Here is a 20,014-nt window from a genome sequence, read left to right as displayed (position 1 = left end):
TTCTACTTTGGTACTCGCCTACCCTCCTAATCCTTTGAATTTTAAATGCATTTCATGACAACTATAACCTAATTACATGTTGGCCCAGGTGTTAGTTAATATTAAACCCCATCTTCTGGAGAACTCAACTGCTTTCTCCCTAAGATCATTTATAATTCCTAAGCCATTCTCTCTCACCTCTTTTCACTCCCTCCCTTCACTTCCCTGCATTTCAATCTCCCATTACTATCTGACGTTTCCTCCTTGGCCCGTTTCCATTTATTTCTTTTAATTGACAGTGCAAGCTGTCAACTTCTTACTCTACTCATCGTATATACATCTAGATTACCACTACAATGATTGGATGAACATTTATCTCAACCAATAGAATTCTATCACTCTCCTACTCAATATTCCCTACCTTTCTCTTTAGTTTCCTATTCAATACTAAGGTCACCCCATGCTGACTTTTACCTATTCCACCATAAATTACTCTCTTTATCATTAAGATTACTCCAGTAACCCTCGTCATATCACCTCACACAAACCCACACATCTGTTACCCTTTTCTTATTTAAACCTTAATGTTTTCTCATTTCCCTGGCCTCATCACCATCCTAGCTTTACAGAAGCTATCCTAACATTTGTGGTCTTCTTCTGTCTTCTTTTCCTCTCCTTTCAGTTCAATTCGGAATAGGATTGAGTAATTTAAATAATTGTTAGCCAATCAATATGAACTTTTTTCAACACAGTGTCATTTATCATGTATCCTTTATGATGCATGGAATTACCCCAGGGAATGAAATTTTTTTCAGAGGCTAGGATTTAAGGCAATTAGATAGTAGTTACTTAAAAATTATGATAAAAAATATCAGCTTAAAGCTGATCAAATAAAAAATTCTCTCACAATTCTCTTGGAAACATCCATTATCAAGTGTCACACTTTTCTGTGCTTTAATTTCATGCAAAAACAAAACAATTTTCTATGATGTAGACTGCCACCACGCAATTGATTCTGCATATATTGAACACTGTTTTCAATGGATGAATCATTTTTGCAAGATTCCATTAATTTTCATGTTGAATAGCCGCTTTGTAATCAATCAGAATTTTGCTTTACATGCCCCTAGTAATAATGGGAAATCTTATATTACTTCCCTACCTATTTCTGCCCATACTGATTTTCTATCCGATACTCATACATGACTGTAGTCTGAAGCAAACAGATGGAATTTCAAACGTTGCCTATCCTTCCAATCTACTCCTGTATTCAGCAACATTTTCACCAGCTTTGATCACTCTACTCACTCAAATATAGTCTTGAAAATACCCAAGGCTAACAGATACATCAGATTATATTCCATATCCCTTTCCATCAGTGATCTCATTACTCCTATGACTTCATGCAAAACTCTCATCTTTCTAAATCCAAATGATCAAACTTACTTAAGTTAAAATCTGCTCTTTTCCACAGAATTTTGCTGATGATCATTAGTTCTACCTACTGCGTGTTGAATCAAACTAATGGTCCTATGTTCCACACACAGTGCTGTTTCTCCATTTCTGATGGGGAATAACAACTATCTAAAGAAATTTCCAGGTCAATTTCCTTCCTTATACATATTGTACAAACATCAATCTCTTGATTTTATTTTTCCTTAACACTTTCATGATTCCATAGGGATATTATTTACTCCTACTGCCATGCGCAACTTCATTCTGCATAGCAGTTTTTCTAGCTTGTTTTCTGATATTCCTAGACCCAGGCAATTTTCATCTAAGTCAATTTCTGCATCTACGCTGGTCTAATCTTTTTATCATATAGTTTTTAGTCAATAAATAAGCCTCCTTTCAGTACTACCGCCAACATAAACAGTACATTCAACATATTCCCTGGAATGCAGTTTGTAGCAGCCACTGAACAAAATAAGTGGAGTAAAAACAAACACAAAATGCTTAATTCACCTGCGTGTCGGAATCTGAAGGATGAACCATGTCTTGATCACTCTCGTCCTCCACCAACTCCTTCCTCGAGTCATCTTCATCCAATGGAGGGGGCGAGGGGACCTTAATTTTCCGCTGTTGAAGATTAAAAAATATTGTTCACTACAGAATACAAAGAAATTAGAATTACCTGCCCTAAAAATGATAATAGATTGATAGAGGTATTTATTTTGGCGAAATTGAGACCAAATGGTCCCTTCCTCCATTATAATAATAGAATAAATAATAAATGAAATATCAATTTCAAATTGAAATTTCTTCAAATTTTCAAAGTGGGTACCATCAAAACATTGTGCTGATGTTTATATGAGCCTAAATATAGTCAGAATCTGGTTACTGATTGTGTTTTTCCACATATGATACCAGAAGATTTGATGCAAACTGATTGAAGATGAAATCATCCCATGATAAAGTTTCCATTTTTAGACCACATTTTCAGTTAATTCCATTCCAAAACTATGATTGAGGTGGCAGAATATAGATACGCATTGAACTGATTGGTTACTTCAAATAACACATTTAGAAAATAACCCCATCAGCAAAAGTTGTTGGACCAAAAACTCACACAGAAATACAAGCGGAGGCTGGCAGTAATTAAAAGCGTGAAAATAAACGCTCAAGATTGGCTTTGAGAAGTTCAGTGACGCTATTTACAATGCCCAACCAAAATACAGCACCTTATGGCATAAATTTTGCATGAGTTTCTTATCACAGAAGATAAATGGGAACCTAAAGGCAGTTAATTAGCATATAATCACCAAACTAGTGTAACCACATGCCAGATGTTATCTAAGAGATACAAAGATGCTAACTTGAACCAATAAAATCAGGAATCCACAACCAATTGATTGAAAATATAATTACATCATTATATATTGGCCCCGACACTGTGACAACTATTCACAAACATGGAAAGAAGACACGTTTTATTTCTTAAGTGTCCCGAAAGATACTGAGTATCAGTAAAAACAGAATATAAAATGAAAACAACTTACACGGAAGGAAGGCATTTTGGGAATAGCAACACGAAGGCCAAGACCAAATCCAACTGTTTCCAAACCAAGGTTCTCCCTTCCACTATCCAGCAGCAACTGCTTCTCTGATGTTTCAACTGGAGTGGGTATTCCTGGAGCAGATCCTGCTACGTTGCTTGGAAGCACCACATCCGTCCCTTCAACACCATTGGCTCCCTGAGACTATGCAGGAAAATTTAATTGATTAACCACTAAAAAAGCACTTACACACACATATTGATCAACATTTTTGAAACAAAAATTGAAAATCCCCAATCTGGAAATCCAGGAACATCTGTAGTGCGCCAGTGTTAACGAAAATTATTACAAATATAATTCTCACTTTTAGATTGTCAACTGACTGCTTTCACCTGCCTTGAACAGCATGCACATTTTGCCTGTTCACAATGAGGCCACTGAACGTACAGCACATTGCTACTATTTTCTTTTATTTCAGATTATTTAAAATATGAGCAGCAGTATAAATAGAATCAAAGTGAAGAACCAACATATCAAACGCAGAAAAAGTACAAGTAATAATAAAATGGATGCTGGTAAATTCGTCAATCAGGTACTTGTTTGAGATGAACGGTTTTGGATGTTCAAAAATATGTTATTTTAACCAGCAAAAGGAAAAAAAGACCAAGTTTTACACTAAAATTGACACAAAAAAAGAATGACAAACAGAGAGACAATGAAATAAGGACCAAACAATGGTTTATATCAGTGGTTTCCAACTGATGTTCTCCAGACTAGCCCATGAAAATGTTTTTGGGAATCCACAGAGAAATTTCAAACAAGCCGCAGCAAAAATCACATCAGTAAATCGTCTATAATAAAATACACTTCAATAACATTGTTACGATTCAAGTGTTCTATCACCATTTCATATTAATAAAATAAAACTTTTTATCACTATTTCACATATATCTGTACCTTTTCAAAGAGAGTCATGTTAATGACCTGTGTAATTCAAAATTGACAGCTAATTGATTTTCTCACCTTCTTCTACTGAATTAAATACCAGATGATTTTGAACTGTCTTGGGTAAAATATACTAGGCCCTCATTCATATCTACAGATGGGGACTACTCAATAGAGTAAGTACATCAATCAAATGTGCTAATCAATTTAGGATTGAAACTTCAAACGTTCAGTCCTCCCAGGGAATTTAGGAGGTAAGAGAATGTTACAGCAGAGATGCATAGAATGGGGTTGTTATTGTAATTGTACGTGAAATGGCCCAAAGAGGGAGACTTATAGTGGCAGCTAGAGGGTCACCCACGCCTGCTCCATGCGTAGACATGCAGAAGTGAGCATAATATCGTAAAAGAGTGCTGCAACGAGAGTGAATATTTTCCTAAAATATAAAAAAAGTATCATTATGCTGAAGATGGCAACTAAACTCACAGACGAGATAGTGGTTCAATTCCAAGAAACTACAGGAGATGCTTCAGGTTTGCATGTGCTCAACAGTACACTTATGATGAAACAGAAGAGGTGTATGACAATATCACTAAAGTAATAAATAAATGGACATGGAAACCTAATTATAATTGTAGACTGGAATGAAATCAGGCAAAATGTTAGAGAGGAAATTCTACAATTACATGGACAGGCAACTCATGATCCTCACCCCTTAAGTCACAGGTATGTATGTAATGCACCGCTGTAGCCAAAACTACATATCCTACTGCTACTAATGCTACATATCCTAGAGAGGATCTAAATGAACATCTGGACTTTCACCACATCTAATAAATACATGAGGCAGCCAAAATTGAATGTGTTGAGAGCTGAAAGGAAGCTAAATAAAGCACAGAGTAAGACAGGATAGCTCATTGCCACTCATTGCTTATCCCCACTGATATTTACTTAATGCATATTCAGAGGTCAATTTAAAAGATGAAGAGGTGGTTATGAATTCAAGGAGAAAGAAAAAGTATGCCACAATTTACAATTAGGAATGATAAAGAAGACTTTCTATAAGAAGAAACAACTACTATCAAGGAATAGTACTAGGATCGACATAAGGGAGCTATTCATAAAATTTATGCACAGGGTTTCCTTCTCTATGGATGTGAGACCTGGATGATATCAGAGAGAAGAGGTTGCAGGCAATGGGAATGTGGTGCCATTGAAGAATGATGAACATAAAATGAATAGATGGAATGAAAATTGAAGAAGTAGCTCGAAAAGAGGATTAGCTTACAAAGGGCACTTGTGTGAAGAAGTGGAAAATTAATTGGACATATCTCAAAAACAAAATTGACCAAAATTAAAGGAAAAATAGAAGGAAGAATAGAGAAAAATGCTAAGAATGAACTATGAGAAGCAAGTAAAAGAAAATTTCGGTACAGGGAGCTATGAGAGATTACAGAGATTGGCAGGTAACAGGATGTTTGGAGAGCTACAACCAACCAATCCTCAGATTGATAACCTGTGATCATGATTTGATAATTTCTCATCTGAACCTAACAAAAACTAATGCAAAAGACATCGCAGTTATCATTTATTTGCCTCCTAATCACAATGATGCCTCAGAGTCAGGAGAGATTAGGATTTCTAAGATGTCAGCATCAACCTAATTTGATAATGGTATAAGTTGAAAGGGGAGAATTTACCAAAGGTGAAGTAGAGGTCAAAGATGATGAGAATTAAACTGTTCAAGAAATGATATAAATCAGTGACTGTAATTAGCATGCAACTAGGCTCAGGACAGGCTTATAAGGATTGTTGTAGAAATGAAGAACAATATGTGAACACTTCCTAGCGGCTAAGTCCACTCATCTATGAAAAAAACACACAGTTATACAAAAAAGATATTTTTTTTTAATTAATGAAGAATGGTACCAGGAATCTGGTAGAATCAACTTCAGTTTCTCATAGTGTAATGTCTGATGAAAGCAGCAGTTATAAAAATTATGATAAGTCAGCTGTTAATGAACTGACCACAGGAGCATATTGTCATGTGACAAAAAAGTGTTCATATACTTTTTAATTTAAGTATGCTTGTATTTTGCCCATTGAATTAAGAAATATACACACATATCAATGCGTATCCCATTCTTTTTTCTTAAAAACCTTTCAAAAGTTGGCAAAAAATTTTGCTTGAAATGAGATATCATAATAAATTTTAGCAAATATGCATCAGCTGAACTGTTGACCTCTGCATTTTAGCAATGCAGAGGTCAACAGTTAACATACATTTGAAAAGACAAAATAACATATGAATAGGAGAATTTTCATTAGATATGTATGCAACCACATAAAAATCACCTTATGTTTCAACATAAAAAGGCAGACAAAACCTCAGTAAACAATGCGCTAAATGGAAAATTTGGCAGATATGCTACAACCTACATCCTCAATATTAGTAATCAGATGAGACCATAATATGCAGTTATACAAAATATCAACCCCTGCCTCATACCTCCAAAAATAAGAATGGTTAATGAAGAGCAGAACAAGGGTGGATCCAGGATAGCCTATTGAGGGAGCAATCTTGACTCCATGGGGGTACAGGTAGGGGTGAGGAACACTAACGTTAGTAAGAGTTGACATTTAAGATTTCTATCAACAAATATTATTCAGCTTTATGGTTTTCAGGCAATTTACTTGAGCGGAATAAAAGAAGTTAACTAGAGGGGGAAAGAAGTGGGAGGGGAGGGAGGATGGTCCCCCTTGAACCATCCCCCTCTCGGGATTCACCACTGGACCATGCATGATAATAGAGAATGAAACATCCAGTTTTGACACGCAGTACTGCATGATCTACTGTAAGATGGCCTTCCAGAGATCCCTGGAATGACATCACTTAATCTGTTCTACCATTATTTTAATTTTCCATTGGGCCAAGAAACCAAGGTCACTTATGTCCCTCGCTCCCAAATAATCAGAATAGATGGCCTCATCAATGTCTTCATGGAGTACATGGTGCTTACATACTGAATATACGATCAATGTTTTTTAAATAACTCTTACAGTGAAATTAGGTAATGTCTCCCTCTCTGCAATTATAGGTAAAAAGATGCAAATAGAGGTGCTAAAACATCAGTTAATAAAGAAGTGTACCAAGGTGGCTGCTTCATTAGCACTAGTATGGAGCAATGTTTAGAAGACCCATTTTAGCAAATATATACATGCATATAAGGGTATGCAGTAAGTCCAGGGGTTGATTATTGGACTACTGACTGGAGGCGCCTGGGGTTCGATTCCTGGGCAAGGCACTCTGGGCACCCTCAGCTCCACCCAAGCTGTGTGATTTTTCAGGTACCAGATCTTCCTGGGAAACCATAACTGACATGGAAAGGAACTGTCTCCCCTACCCTGATGTGTGAATTTCACATGTTGTCGGGCTTAGTACTGGGTGAATTCTACCATCGCCTACCAAACCGATCTTAGGTTTGATTACTGTGTTAATGGTTGATATGCACATAATTCATGAGGGTAAATTTTTTGTGCGCGGAAGGAAACACTTTCTAATTGATTGAACACCATTTATTAGCTTACTTTAACTGAGGGATTGCTATTCACATTTAATGCAGGGGAAAGAGGAACTGGAGTGGGTAGAAGTGGTATTGTATCTTCATGGGATCAATGGATAAAACACTCATTGGATTACATGATATCAAATAGTCATCACTCTACAGTAAACTATGATTAAAATACCAATTCTGGAACTAATTCTTTGTACAAATTAAAAAAAACCAAGGCAACCCAAAGGGCTAGCGTTAACCATAACTCCTCGTGGACCACATGGATGGATATCCATTTATTGAGAGATTAATCATCCATTAATTAGAAATTAATAATGCCTATTTTTTTAACAAAAAGAAATTATAGAAAAGGAAGTTTCACCACTTCTGTAGGCCTAAGAGCTATTGAACTATTGCTACCCTTTGTCACAGAAACAAGTCCAACAAAGAGTTTCCTTTTTACTCTAGGGTCCTTGAGAATATAATGGGTTGGCTCATGATGGATTGTTTAGAGTAGTTTGTACAGGGTGGGGCAGAATGGACTCCCTAGTTTCCAAAAATCACTGATGAGCGTGCAAGTGAATTAGAGGAGTGGGAGTGGTGGCATTAGCTGGGGGAAACGATGCCATTTTCAGTAGTTACCATGCAGTGGCCTGGTGACCATCGAGGGTCTGTCGTAGAAATGTTCTTTAACAACAATGATCGTGTGGTGGCAACACAGAGGGGATGTGACCTAGCGGTGAAGCGTATTTTCACCTCTCCGGCTCAGTAAATAAGCAAAATTTTCGTCATTGGGCAACTGACAACCCCATATGACTGACCTGTATAATTATTGCACATCCTATACCATAGAAAGAAACCAATGTTCTTCATTGATGCAGTTTACAATACACATGCTACATATTAGGTTGTGAATATAGAACAAAGTTGTTCATTATTATTTTCTTTGTCCATGTTTGTGAATGAAATGTGGACTAATCATTCCCCTAGACTAGTATTCAAACTCAGATCCCTTGATTTCCAGCTAAGTACTCTTCAAAGTTAAGCCGCCAGGGCAGTCTCATCTGTACGATGAGTTTCTGAAAGCTTTTAGGGAATCTTCTGAATTACAATTACTTTGAATTACTGTACCTATAATGCCATGACGTAATGGTAGTCATGTGCACTGCACCTGACATTTGAGATAAATGGTCAGTAAAGATACGGAGGTGTTCGTCTTGAGACAATTTCTATGTAACCATGAGAAAGGCCACAAAAGTAACTTTTACATAATGAATAACTCATAGTAGCACTATTTCACTGGATAAAATTTATTGCATGACCTGGTTTTGATGTATTACGTCATCATAGACCTGATGATGATGCAATTCATTGAAACCCAGTCATATAATAAATTTTATCCAGTGGAATAGTGCTACTATGAGTTATTCATTATGTTCGATTTCCATCACATAACGCCTGCAACTCCCTTAACATAGTTGCTCACTGGTTTTCGCGCGCAAGAAAATTTCACAGTGAAAATATATTTCACCTGGACCAGAATTCAAACTCAGATGACTCATTTTCAGCACCATTATCTTTCTTTTACATACAGTGGGAACCTGAGATCTAAACTGAAATTGCACCCTGTAAGGGAAGACTCCAATGAGCCCCCCAGTCAGTCCATCAATGAGGTCATTCATGAAAAGAGCACATGAATGTTTAAAAAAAAAAAAAAAGATAATTCTATTGTCTAATCATGTAAACAAATACTTTAAACAAGTAATTTACATCTATTGTTGTAAAATACAGAAGCCAATAACTTTGAGGCATATTTTTTCAGCAAATCTTTAGGAATGTTTACAATTATATGAATTTTTGACCTCTAATTGATTAAGACTCCTTCAAAATGGACTCTAGAACCTGATTAGAGAGCAGAAGCAATTAACACTAAATAATAACAAATGACATGCGATGAAGGGAAACCTTTTTGAAAATATTTAACGAATACATCTTATACGATCTCTTAAAAGATGAGCATGCCCCTATTTCCATGATTTCTCTAGTATATCATACCATTATTAACCTTGTTAATCATGTTTTAACTCAGTATGGTGTCATTCCAATATAAACTAACCTTTGCTTTCCTTTCCTGCTCATCCCACCATGTCTCAAATGACTTGAAAGCAGTGTTTTCTATCATTTTTTTATTGAAGTCCCTCTTTAGGATTTGCTTCAACTCTGTGATGACTTGGTCCACAACACCACTGCAAATTATGAGAGACAAAATGTGCTTTAGAATTATACTTGTAAACCCCTTTCATAGACATACTTAAAAAAGACGAGTGGCAGTACATTTTTAGTTTACTAAATGTAATTCACCTGCATAAATGAAATGACAAAAGATTTCTACGTGGGGCAGGATAGAAGTACTTTTGCAAGGCAAACAGAAATTCATGGTTGACAAATAGTTAAACCAGAAAGAAAAAATCATGAAAAATTGAAAACATCACACAATACTTTGATTTCCAACTAATTGTTAAGCGTTTTTCCCTGCAGTGAGTTAAGCCAACATAAATAGTTTTCCTTTAAGAAACTTTAGATTTTCCAGTAAATATATACTGACAACTGATTAATCCAGTGGAATACAGCGAAAAAGATGTTGAATGCAAATTAGTTCAAGTTGATCTATTTTAGTACGGTGAATGAATGAGAAATATGTATCCTTCATTTCCTTGATATATATCTGCCAAAAACATGGTCAATGATGTAATTAAAAAATACAATAGGACAACAACTAGAAATCGCTTCATAAATCAAGCAAATTTATAATTCACATTTCTATCTTTAATAATTAAAATAAGATGGAATATAAATATTTTCTTGAGCTACCATCACAATTAACATTAAATGAATTGAAATTCATCAGTACTATTACTCTTTGATTCAACTAAAACAATAAAACACAGGGTAAATTGGAGGATAAAATTTTTAAGAAATAATATCAATGAGGCCCAACATCTCTCTGATCATTACACACCGAAAACCATCTCTTGCATTATATTTAAGTATGCCAGTCATTCCTTGAGAGGTAAGTACATTAAAAAAACAGTTTACTTGCATTTTAAAGGGAAATGGGCAAAGCAATACATCTTCCATTTTTCTTTTCACTTTGGGCATTAGGGTTTTGTTTTTTTCATCAATAGCCCAGAGAGAGAAAATACTTTTATGGCATAATTTAGATGAAGAGGCTATCCCAAAGCTAAGAGAAGCTGTAAGAGTCATGTCTTACCTTATTGTGGGGGCCTGTGGGTCATCTGCCTCAAGGGACTGGGAGACGCTTTGTGGAAGCCGTGAATGGAACCCTGAATAGACATATGGCACAGTTGATGGCCCCAAGCCAAGTGTACTATATTGTCCAGGGTAAGACACCCCTACAGCACCACATCCGACAGGGATACATAGAGCGGGATAGGGATGAGGGGGAGGTGGATGTGGGTAACCCGGAACGGTGGCCCTCCACGCATAAGCTACTGGGTCGGGAGGTGGGTAGAGATGACCTGGATATAGGGGTCTTGGCGTACCCGTAGGAAGATAGGGGTAGTGCTGGGGGTAGCCTGGAATGGGAGGACCATATGGCGGAGGGAAGGATGCCACGGTTGTCGGCAGAGGGGTGGCACCTGGGGCTGGACCAGGGGGACCTGAGCCACCAACTGGTTCCTCCACAATCATCTTTTCACCCCCAGAGCTGAGGCTGGATAGACTCATGCAGTCATCATCTTGCCTAGACACAGCACCACAGGCTGAACCTTTCTCATTGTTCTCATCCTGCAGAGGTGTCGACCTTCGACTGGGGCCACCCACCGTGCCCAATGAATCCCCACTGCCCACTGGGCTATAAAAACGTTGCCCGGGCCTTTCGTCCGAGAAACCACCGTCCCCAACTTTAAGACCCTCGCTCCCTCGATCCCCGAGTGTTCTCAGTGCACTCTCCACACTCTTCAGAAGTCCGGTCGTGCCCTGTCTCTCCTTCTCCCTCACGCTACGAGCCCGCTCCAGGCCTATCCCGTGCCAAAACAGGTACTGTTCTTCCGACACGAATGGGGAAGGTGGCGTGGACAGAGGCGCGTCTGGATCCGAGTCCGCCACCTCCTCGTCATCATCCAGGGGGAGCAAGGGTTCGTTATCATCAAGGGGTGGCGGCGGGGGGATTGTGAGCTCTGGCAGGGGTGGCATCGCAGAGTCCGTCCGAGAACCAGACGAGGAGATGGACGTCCTCGACAGACTCCCACTGTGTCTCCCCCCACACAGTTTGTGCCTCGCCCTTGGGGCCAAGAAATCGTCATCGTCGTCATCATCGTCCAGACAGTCATCTGGCTCCGACTCACTACTGATGCCCAACTGCAGGAACGAAGGTGCCACGCCACCAGCTGCCTTCCCCTTTAGAAGCATTTCGATCCTGGTGTCCAGGTCCAACACTTTCCTCCGCTCGGGCGACGGGCTTCGGCTTTTGCGCACCTTGCTCTTCCTCTTGTTGGAGTCCTTCGAGGAGGCGTAGGACCCCATAGACGAGTCGCCCGTGCCGGTGGAGACGGGCCACGTCGGGGTCGAGCCAGCCGGGGGGAGGGTCGTGACACGGGCCGGAGCGTGCACCGTGCCGTGGCGAGAATTGGACGACGAGGAGCGACGGGATGCCGGTGGGGGAGCCGCTTCGACCCACTGGGTGCTGGGTGGTGGTGCCGACCCGGTGGACGGCGACACCTCCCAGCTGGGAGGCCACTGGTGAGTGGGGGGCGGGGGTGGATGGTGTATGGGATGCGGGGGGATGGGTGCCCTGTGTATGGGCGCCAACAGGTGATGGTGCGAGTGTGGGGGGAGGGGAGGAGGAGGGATGTTGTGCGGGGGAGGGAGCGCGTACGGGGGGGCCAGGCCAGGGGGAGGGCCGGTGGGCGTCGGGGGCGCGGAAAAACTGGGAGGAGGGGCGACGAAGGGCGAGGGCGCACTAGACGGAGTGGGGGGATAGTGGTTGTACTCATAACCCACTGGTGTCGAGTGTGCTGTGTGATTCACTTGATACGAATAGTCTTTGTACGGACGATCAGACCCTGGGTAACTAGTTTCACTTTGTCCCGTCCCGTAACCATCACTGGCACCTGACCCAGGTGTCGGGTAATCATGGCGATTAATTCGAATTTCCACCTCCCCCCTGTGATTGGACCCTACAAAATCTGCACGCAAATCCGTCTCTTTCTTGACAATTTCATCCTTTTCCTTCCACCTATCTTTGTCATCAGGCTCTCTCTCAGATGTAATCGCCAATGACTTAATGGGTTTTGGTTTTTTTTCATCCTTTTCACATTCGTCATCCATTTCTGGCTTTTTCTCTCGTGTCTGCTCAGCAAACAATAGACGGCATTCTTCCCCTAAAAGGTAAAGACCATGTAAATAACAACTTCCATGATCACTTGCAACAACACCAAATGCAATCTTCCGAAATATTTCTTACCAAAGGCATCCAAGAACACTCTCAGTACCTTCCCCATCACAGATGTATTATTTAATTTCTCAACACAAGAACGGGCTGCTTTCACACAATCAAAAACAACTCGAGCTAATCCCAAGTGCTTGTTAGTTACTGGATGAAAATAAATAAAGAGCTCTTCTACAGCACCAAATTTCTGTACCTGTATTAATTGTAACAATGGTGTATTTTTTTAAATCTTACTTTTCAACAGTGTAAAATATCATGTTGAGGGCTAATCAAATTGTATATTTTCATTCAGAAATATGTTCTGGTCATGCTCAAGCTACAAGGAAACATATGTATAAGCATTAAAATACAAACCATTTCATTCAAAAATGCCTTATCAATATTGTCATTGAGGTTACAAATTGTAACTTCCAGTGGTGGTGGTTCTCCAACATAATTGCCATCAATCTGTGTTGAAATACATAAAAAGTTAATATTAGGTCAACTGTGAAATTAAATTGAAATCAATACACTTAACTTTAGCATAAACTAACCTTGAACCTGGGTACGGGTATGTCCAATGTTTCGAGCCTTTTCCAAATCCTAGTAAGATGAGAACGAGGATCTCTAACCTGCACTGTAGGTATTGTTGGATCATTTGGAACATTGCCATCATAACGATAAAGCTTCGCAGCTCCTTTCATAAGAAAGGGATCCACTACGAGCTTGTAGTTTCTTGCTTTGTGGTGGTGATGCTGATGAGCATTTGGCCGGTTCCCTTCATGAGATGGCTCCATCGTACCATTCATTCCTAAAATTTCACAAGCAATTGTCAACTTAGTGATAGTGCATGCTAATTCTGAATGATATATAATAAAATCTTAGAGAACAACACATCGTAATGGTCCGACTGTATTACATCAATTGAAAAAACATCACTAACATTTGATTCTGGATAAAAATGAGGCGGCCGTTGAAAACATTTACTTAAATTATGAAATATTCATAAATGATCTACACGTAGGGAGCACTCTTCATTCATTACTATGTCACATCTTGTAAACAACGGTAGACAACAACTCTAAAACCCGTCGATGCTCACTTTTTATGAACACAGCAAGCGGTGGTTAAGCAAAATAGCGGTCCTTTCTGAGGAGACCAAGAGATTTCTTGATCGGAGAAGTCTTTCTTCAAGCCTTAGGAAGCTTTCTTTGGTCCCTCTGCTTAACCTTACAGACTCAGGCATGATTTCATGTCTTCATTTCCCAGTTTTCACAAAGACCACGAGTATCTCCATTCCACTATTTCCAAGACTGTACCTCCATAAATGCCCGCTGCTGGAGCTACTTGCGAAGCCACCTCAGTCCGATAACTAGAATTTCATGGGTGTTTCGAAATGTAGATCGCGTTTTCAATATTATAATTCAGTGCTGCGAGATCAGAACATCACCAAATAATAGTTTAACGCAATTTCATCTAGCACTCGATAAGTAAGAAACCATTACCACCATTACAGATACAAGCAGTGAAAACATTTTCGATTGGATAATCCGCTGGGCGAGCGACCTATGACGAAAGGCGTTAGTGATTTGTCTGCTCTCCTAAGGAAGGAAAACTGCTGAGAGACGTGTTAAGTCTTTAAGGGAAAAGGAGATTAATAGGTTAGTATCTTAAGGATATTTCACCTCGTTTGAACATAGATTTATTGCATTTAAATAGTTTTCCCTGTTTTTACTCCTATGACGATGCTTTATCTATACTTATGAGCTAAGTATGCCCAATTTATTTTTCTGCCTGTGATGGATTGGTAACTAATATAGTATTGTATGGTTAAGTTTTCCGCTTATCTTTCAGAGAATGGCCCAAAAAGCTTTTCCTTCAGTTAAAGCGCAGGAGGAAGAAGAGGAGTTGGTAGACCCCCAGCAAATGCTTCGGGTATTATTCACCGCCTGTGAAGTTTATAGAGTACGCTATACTCATTTTCTAAACGGCATGTCGCATTAATACAACTAATACTTTTCAGGATGAATGCTCTGCCCAAAAGAAATGTGTTACCCTACAGGAGAAATTGACGGAGTGCAACGACCGTGTGAACTCCCGATCTCGTACAGCTGAAATATGCAATGAAGAATTATTCGACTATTTGCATTGTGTAGATGCTTGTGTTAGCAAACGACTATTTTCTTTCCTAAAATAATGTAATATTTTTTCATAGACTGTTCGATAGCTTACGTGAGTTAGTGTAGGACCAAAGTGAAAGGATGAATTTTTTCCGTCTGCCATCTCTTCTGATTATACGCAATGGAACTTACAATTGGTAACAAATGAATAAGTTGATATTTTTTCTCTGAATTGTACAGCATGTTGAGCCATTAAAGTATATAGAAATCATTAATGGTTGAAAAATCCATTTCCTATCAATGTGGTAATTTGGTGTTAAATTAGTCCCGCATTTGCACTGCTCGCAAATTCTACTGGTCCTTACCCGATTAAATAGTAAATAGAAGTAACGCTGAAGACAATTAGTTTGGCGATTTTAAAATTGCATTAAGAAAACATTTGGGTTATATTCTGAATTATATTTTTATCTGTACAGATTTTTACTTAAGAATATACAAATAGTTTTTTATAAAATAATGATTGCTATTTTTGACGCAATCACCGAATAATCATATAAAATTTGGAATGCAAAGTAACAATTCATCTTAATCAGTTTTCATTATTTACAATGAGTTACAACTCAACGACTTGTATTGCATGAAGTTATCTGAAACCTACTTAATATCAATTAATCACGCTACTCCAAGCTGTAGAACATCAAAACAGACTCCACACACTCGAACTGGTTTGTTCAGTCCAAATTTAAGGATTGGCACATCCCGATCCGAGCATTTACTGCATAGAATTCGTCCACAGTGTCGGCTGGAAAAAAAACAAGTTCTTGCTGCATTATATTTTTACAGTACACAAATTTCAAACAAGATCACCATTTCGATCCTTAAAATTACAAATTCATTGCATGAAATTTATATTTTCTTACCAGTGATGCTTTCTTATTGTTATTCCAAATTTTGCTCCACACTCCAGACAGATATCCCCTTCTTCCCATTGTGGTTCTTGTGAGAGGAGATCCAGCAGCCTGTGAGTAAAAATTAATTAATGAAAGAAGCTATGGACATGCGGAGGAACTACAACTTCTAGTGAAGATACAGGTCACATCCAGCAGCAGCTATAATCGTTCAACAACATGCATCAAATGCATTTCACCTGTGTGATGTGTTCCATTGCATTCTCTTGTGCATCTACTGGGCCCAACTTATTGATATTGGCCTTTTAATCATAATTTGATAGTATCAAGTAGTTTTAAATGGAGAATTGCAAAATATTAACCCAATTGATACCCTCTTCCAAGTAACTTCAGTATTTCCCAGGATATGGGAAATCATTAACTCTAACACTACCTCAAACAGCTAATTGACACATGACAATATTCTGATTTCCCTATTGTAAACCATTACCCATTTGTGAACTCAAAGGCAATATACTGGTGATAACAGAAACTTGTTCTTTCAATGTTGCCATCATAATCCTTCACTGATTAAAGAGTTCTGCAACTTGCATAAAATTGATATTGACAATACAAAAAGGAAAATTGCCACTTAAATGTGCACACTGCAGTGGCAAGGGAACGGCTAACATTAAATGATGCTACATCGTACTTGTTTGTTAATGATTGCTGTATATAGGATTACGTAAATTAAAAGGTTTCCGCCCTTTTATTTCTACAATCATCTGATTAACTCAAATCATAAATGCCAGCCAAATAAAAGGATGAAAATGTTTTTTTCCCAATAAATCACTTTCTTTGAGATCAGATAATTTTGTCTCCATATGGCTTCATAAAGATATTTTTTATCCATTCAATCAGATGTTAATGGACTCGATCTGCCTTCCAAACATGTAGGATTGGTTTTTTTCATACATGCTCATAAGTATGTTCATATTCTTCTTGCCTTAGCCTGCCACTTTTGGTATATGCTCAGTCGTAGAGACTTAATATTAAGTTTTTTAGAGGAACCCTACCCCATTCACAAAATCTTATACTAATCTATTCTGGCAAACTTATTTGTCCTCTGATGCAGTCACATTTATTTCATGCATTTTCTTGTCCCCGAGACCTCAAATATTTCCTTGTTTGAGTGTCTTCAACTAAATTTCTCCATGACTTACTTCATCTGCTTATTTATCTCAATATGAACAAATCAGTAAAGTATACAATGTTCATACTTCCTTTAAAAAAATTAACTGTGAATTAATTACTTAATATGCACACAATAAATGCCCAGAATATCTTATGGGTGTCTGTAAAGGTGATTCAGTAATATTATAGTAATTACAGTAATATTAAATTTTTGGAGTACTCCAAAACAAAATCATTAATCTACAGGCAATGACATGCCAAACTCCTGGTATTAAATTAGTGCAGTCAATCACTGAAATTGAACCATAAAAATTATCATAATTGCAATAAGAGTGCATATAATATCTGAGACAATACATGAAAAATATCCATTGGTGTAAATATTTATAATAAATCACTAGTAATATCTTGCCAGAATAAATGCGTATAATATTCACAGTGATTACATATATTACCCTGTAAACAATTGAAATGAATTTTCACAAAATGTGATATTTGAAAATGTATACTTATGAGGGAATTTGCTTGTATTTCCTTCATTATGGTCATTGCATACCAATTTAACTGATAAACCAATTGTTTTGATACTCATTCCTTCTGGATTTGGTGAATCTTTTAACCCTCCACTGAGTTAATTAACCACCATTTCTTACATCTATTGGTAATATGTATTATTTTATATCTTCTTAAACTTAAAACCAAATTTCTTGTATTCCCAATGCTTTTTTTTACAAGAACCACCTCCTTGTGAAAAAATTGTACCTAATCGCATTCACTAATTAATCAATCTTAAATGATTGGATCAACAGACAAATATCGAGATCAACAAAAGATTCTGATCTACGGAATATTCCGGGAAAATATTCAATACATGAATATCTATAGGCCAAAAAAAGTATTTCCTCACATGGCCTCATCAACTTTTTTCTTCGAAAATGATTTAGAAAAATAGTCACATCAGTGACATATTCAGGTACAAGTCTCATGTGATGTCACATAGGTGATAAAACTGGTTGTACCACGGTAAACTTTCATGAAATCTACAAAGTGTTTATTCCAATTCCTCTGAATGCAATGTCACGAAATTGAGCCGGCCACCACTGACACATTGAATTGAAATTTTTGAAAGGGGATGTGAAATAAAATGTAAAATTGGTCAGGAGAATAATTATTCAACAGCATTTTGAAAATTAATTATCTCACAAGTCTCTAATAAAATAAATAATACAAAAACTTGTTAATAAAATCAGGCAAAAGTAAATATAGAGAAGGCCTACTACTGAAAAAGTTGGAGTCGATTTTTCACATAGGAAGGTCTCCTATGCAGATACCTTCTTAGAGATTTTCTAGCCTCATCTTTCTTATATCTCTGCCAACATTAAAATGAAATTCTGTCACAAAGGTCAGCCAACACATCTGATGTTATTTTTAAGTGATTTAAGCAACCTAATCCCCCAGAAACACTAAAGCATGACATTATGTGCGGTTAAGACTATCAAATCAGATAGGCAGAACACTAATCTAATAATTATAAGACAAACTGGGCCATAAACAAGAGCAAAATTACTTTAAAAAACAATTGTGATTAACTTACAACCATAAAACTTGCAGTTATGTGTTGAATTTAGACAAAAACATGATAAAAATCAGCTTGTAATTTCATACGTCGCAGTGATAATTCACAAATATGGAGTTACAAGAATGGAGGTTTTGATTGAATTGATTTTTTAAGGAGATGTATAGAAAATAAGTAAATTGCATAAATTCAAGGATTCAGGGTCCTTAAATTTGAGGTTTTACCAACATTTTAAAAAAATTATGCAGCAACCTGGCAGCCATTTTGAGAACATTGCACAACAATATTAACAATTTATGAAATAATGAAGCCACGACTTATATTTTTTTTGAAAAAACACTTCTGGATTATAAGATATTAAAATGTTAGGAATCTCTATTTTTAAAATTTTGTCATTGATGAAAAGGTAATCATAAATACAATCCATACATTGCTATGATGTGAGGCATAACTCAGTGGAACTCCTTCATGATGATAAAGAAGAAAACAAAGCTTTTCCATTGTTAGTTACATCAGTTGTACTTGCAGTCAGTTCATCTCTCATTATCATCATCTCATCATCTAGCTGTATCAAAACCTGTTACGAAACCTATTTAGTGGAATTTCAAAGTTTTGCTTCCTTCCTTAGCAGCATGACATAATTAAAAACATTAGTTGCCATCCCAAATGAGGCCAACAAGGTGGCCAAACTTAGAGTAATAAAATGGAGTACTACATAAACTGACCATCATTGAAGGACTGGAATATAGACCAGGAATACAATTATTAAAATATACCAGCTAGGGTAGGGTTTCAGTTGGATTCTGTTAACTATTATAAACTGCCATAGTCTTCTAATGAACTCGGCACTTCTAACCACCGTTTAACATAAAAATATGTTTTTCCACTTAACATACAATTTCCCTTGATGGCATCCAAAATAGCTAATCTTTTCCACCTCCAATTTCTACTTCCCCTATTCCCTCCATTACAATCTTCAATCGACTGCCAAGTTATCCACCGGAATGCCAAACACTACTACGTTAGTCTTTCCTCTGTCCATTTGATATATCGCTGCCTTTCGTGACATATTTACAGATGAATTTGATTGACTTCATGGAATTGCAATACTCAACAATACAATGTGCCTTGAATGTTTTTCAAAGCAGCGTAGAATATGAGTAATATTATCTTCTATGTTGCAGCACAATAATATAAAATAAACGAATTTCACAGGTAACCTAAATGCTTGTTTGTTGTCTGTGATTTGTACACAAACAAATCAATTTCACATGTAACCTAAATGTTTGTTTGTTGTCTGTGAGGTGTTTACAA

The 20,014-nt window shown here is 37.6% G+C and overlaps 3 protein-coding genes across 4 annotated transcripts in view; 1 reads left to right on the top strand and 2 right to left on the bottom strand.

Moving 5' to 3' along the window:
- Set1 (SET domain containing 1) overlaps positions 1–14,433 on the bottom strand; it is a 30,083-nt gene extending 15,650 nt beyond the window's left edge. Inside the window, exons 1-8 of one of the 2 annotated variants that reach the window (XM_071592374.1) lie at positions 14,026–14,433; positions 13,478–13,734; positions 13,299–13,391; positions 12,960–13,137; positions 10,746–12,876; positions 9,591–9,720; positions 2,979–3,179; positions 1,945–2,058 (exon numbers count right to left, since the gene is read on the bottom strand). In XM_071592374.1, the coding sequence (XP_071448475.1) occupies positions 1,945–2,058; positions 2,979–3,179; positions 9,591–9,720; positions 10,746–12,876; positions 12,960–13,137; positions 13,299–13,391; positions 13,478–13,732 (3,102 nt within the window). In that variant the 5' untranslated portion in view covers positions 13,733–13,734; positions 14,026–14,433. Of the gene's footprint in view, positions 1–1,944; positions 2,059–2,978; positions 3,180–9,590; positions 9,721–10,745; positions 12,877–12,959; positions 13,138–13,298; positions 13,392–13,477; positions 13,735–13,866 lie in introns of both variants that reach the window. The other variant, XM_071592375.1, reaches the window with a different exon arrangement.
- Positions 14,418–15,318, top strand: LOC139693992 (cytochrome b-c1 complex subunit 6, mitochondrial-like). The gene is made up of 3 exons (XM_071592376.1): positions 14,418–14,584; positions 14,778–14,858; positions 14,947–15,318. Exons 2-3 carry the CDS (start codon positions 14,781–14,783, stop codon positions 15,118–15,120), a joined length of 252 nt encoding a protein of 83 aa, XP_071448477.1. The 5' UTR covers positions 14,418–14,584; positions 14,778–14,780; the 3' UTR covers positions 15,121–15,318.
- Positions 15,319–15,500: 182 nt separating this feature from the next.
- The window catches only part of LOC139693993 (rabankyrin-5), a 185,228-nt gene continuing 180,714 nt past the window's right edge, over positions 15,501–20,014 (bottom strand). Inside the window, exons 22-23 of the mRNA XM_071592377.1 lie at positions 15,964–16,062; positions 15,501–15,845 (exon numbers count right to left, since the gene is read on the bottom strand). Coding sequence (XP_071448478.1) covers positions 15,716–15,845; positions 15,964–16,062 — 229 coding nt within the window. The 3' untranslated portion in view covers positions 15,501–15,715. The remainder of the gene's footprint in view (positions 15,846–15,963; positions 16,063–20,014) is intronic.

This window comes from Hetaerina americana, unplaced genomic scaffold (assembly GCF_022747635.1).
Source record: "Hetaerina americana unplaced genomic scaffold, ioHetAmer1.1.p SCAF_5, whole genome shotgun sequence".
In the NCBI taxonomy this organism is placed as follows: Eukaryota; Metazoa; Arthropoda; class Insecta; order Odonata; family Calopterygidae; genus Hetaerina; species Hetaerina americana.
The sequence above is the reverse complement of the archived record's forward strand: the minus strand, read 5'-3'. Positions and strand labels throughout refer to the sequence as shown.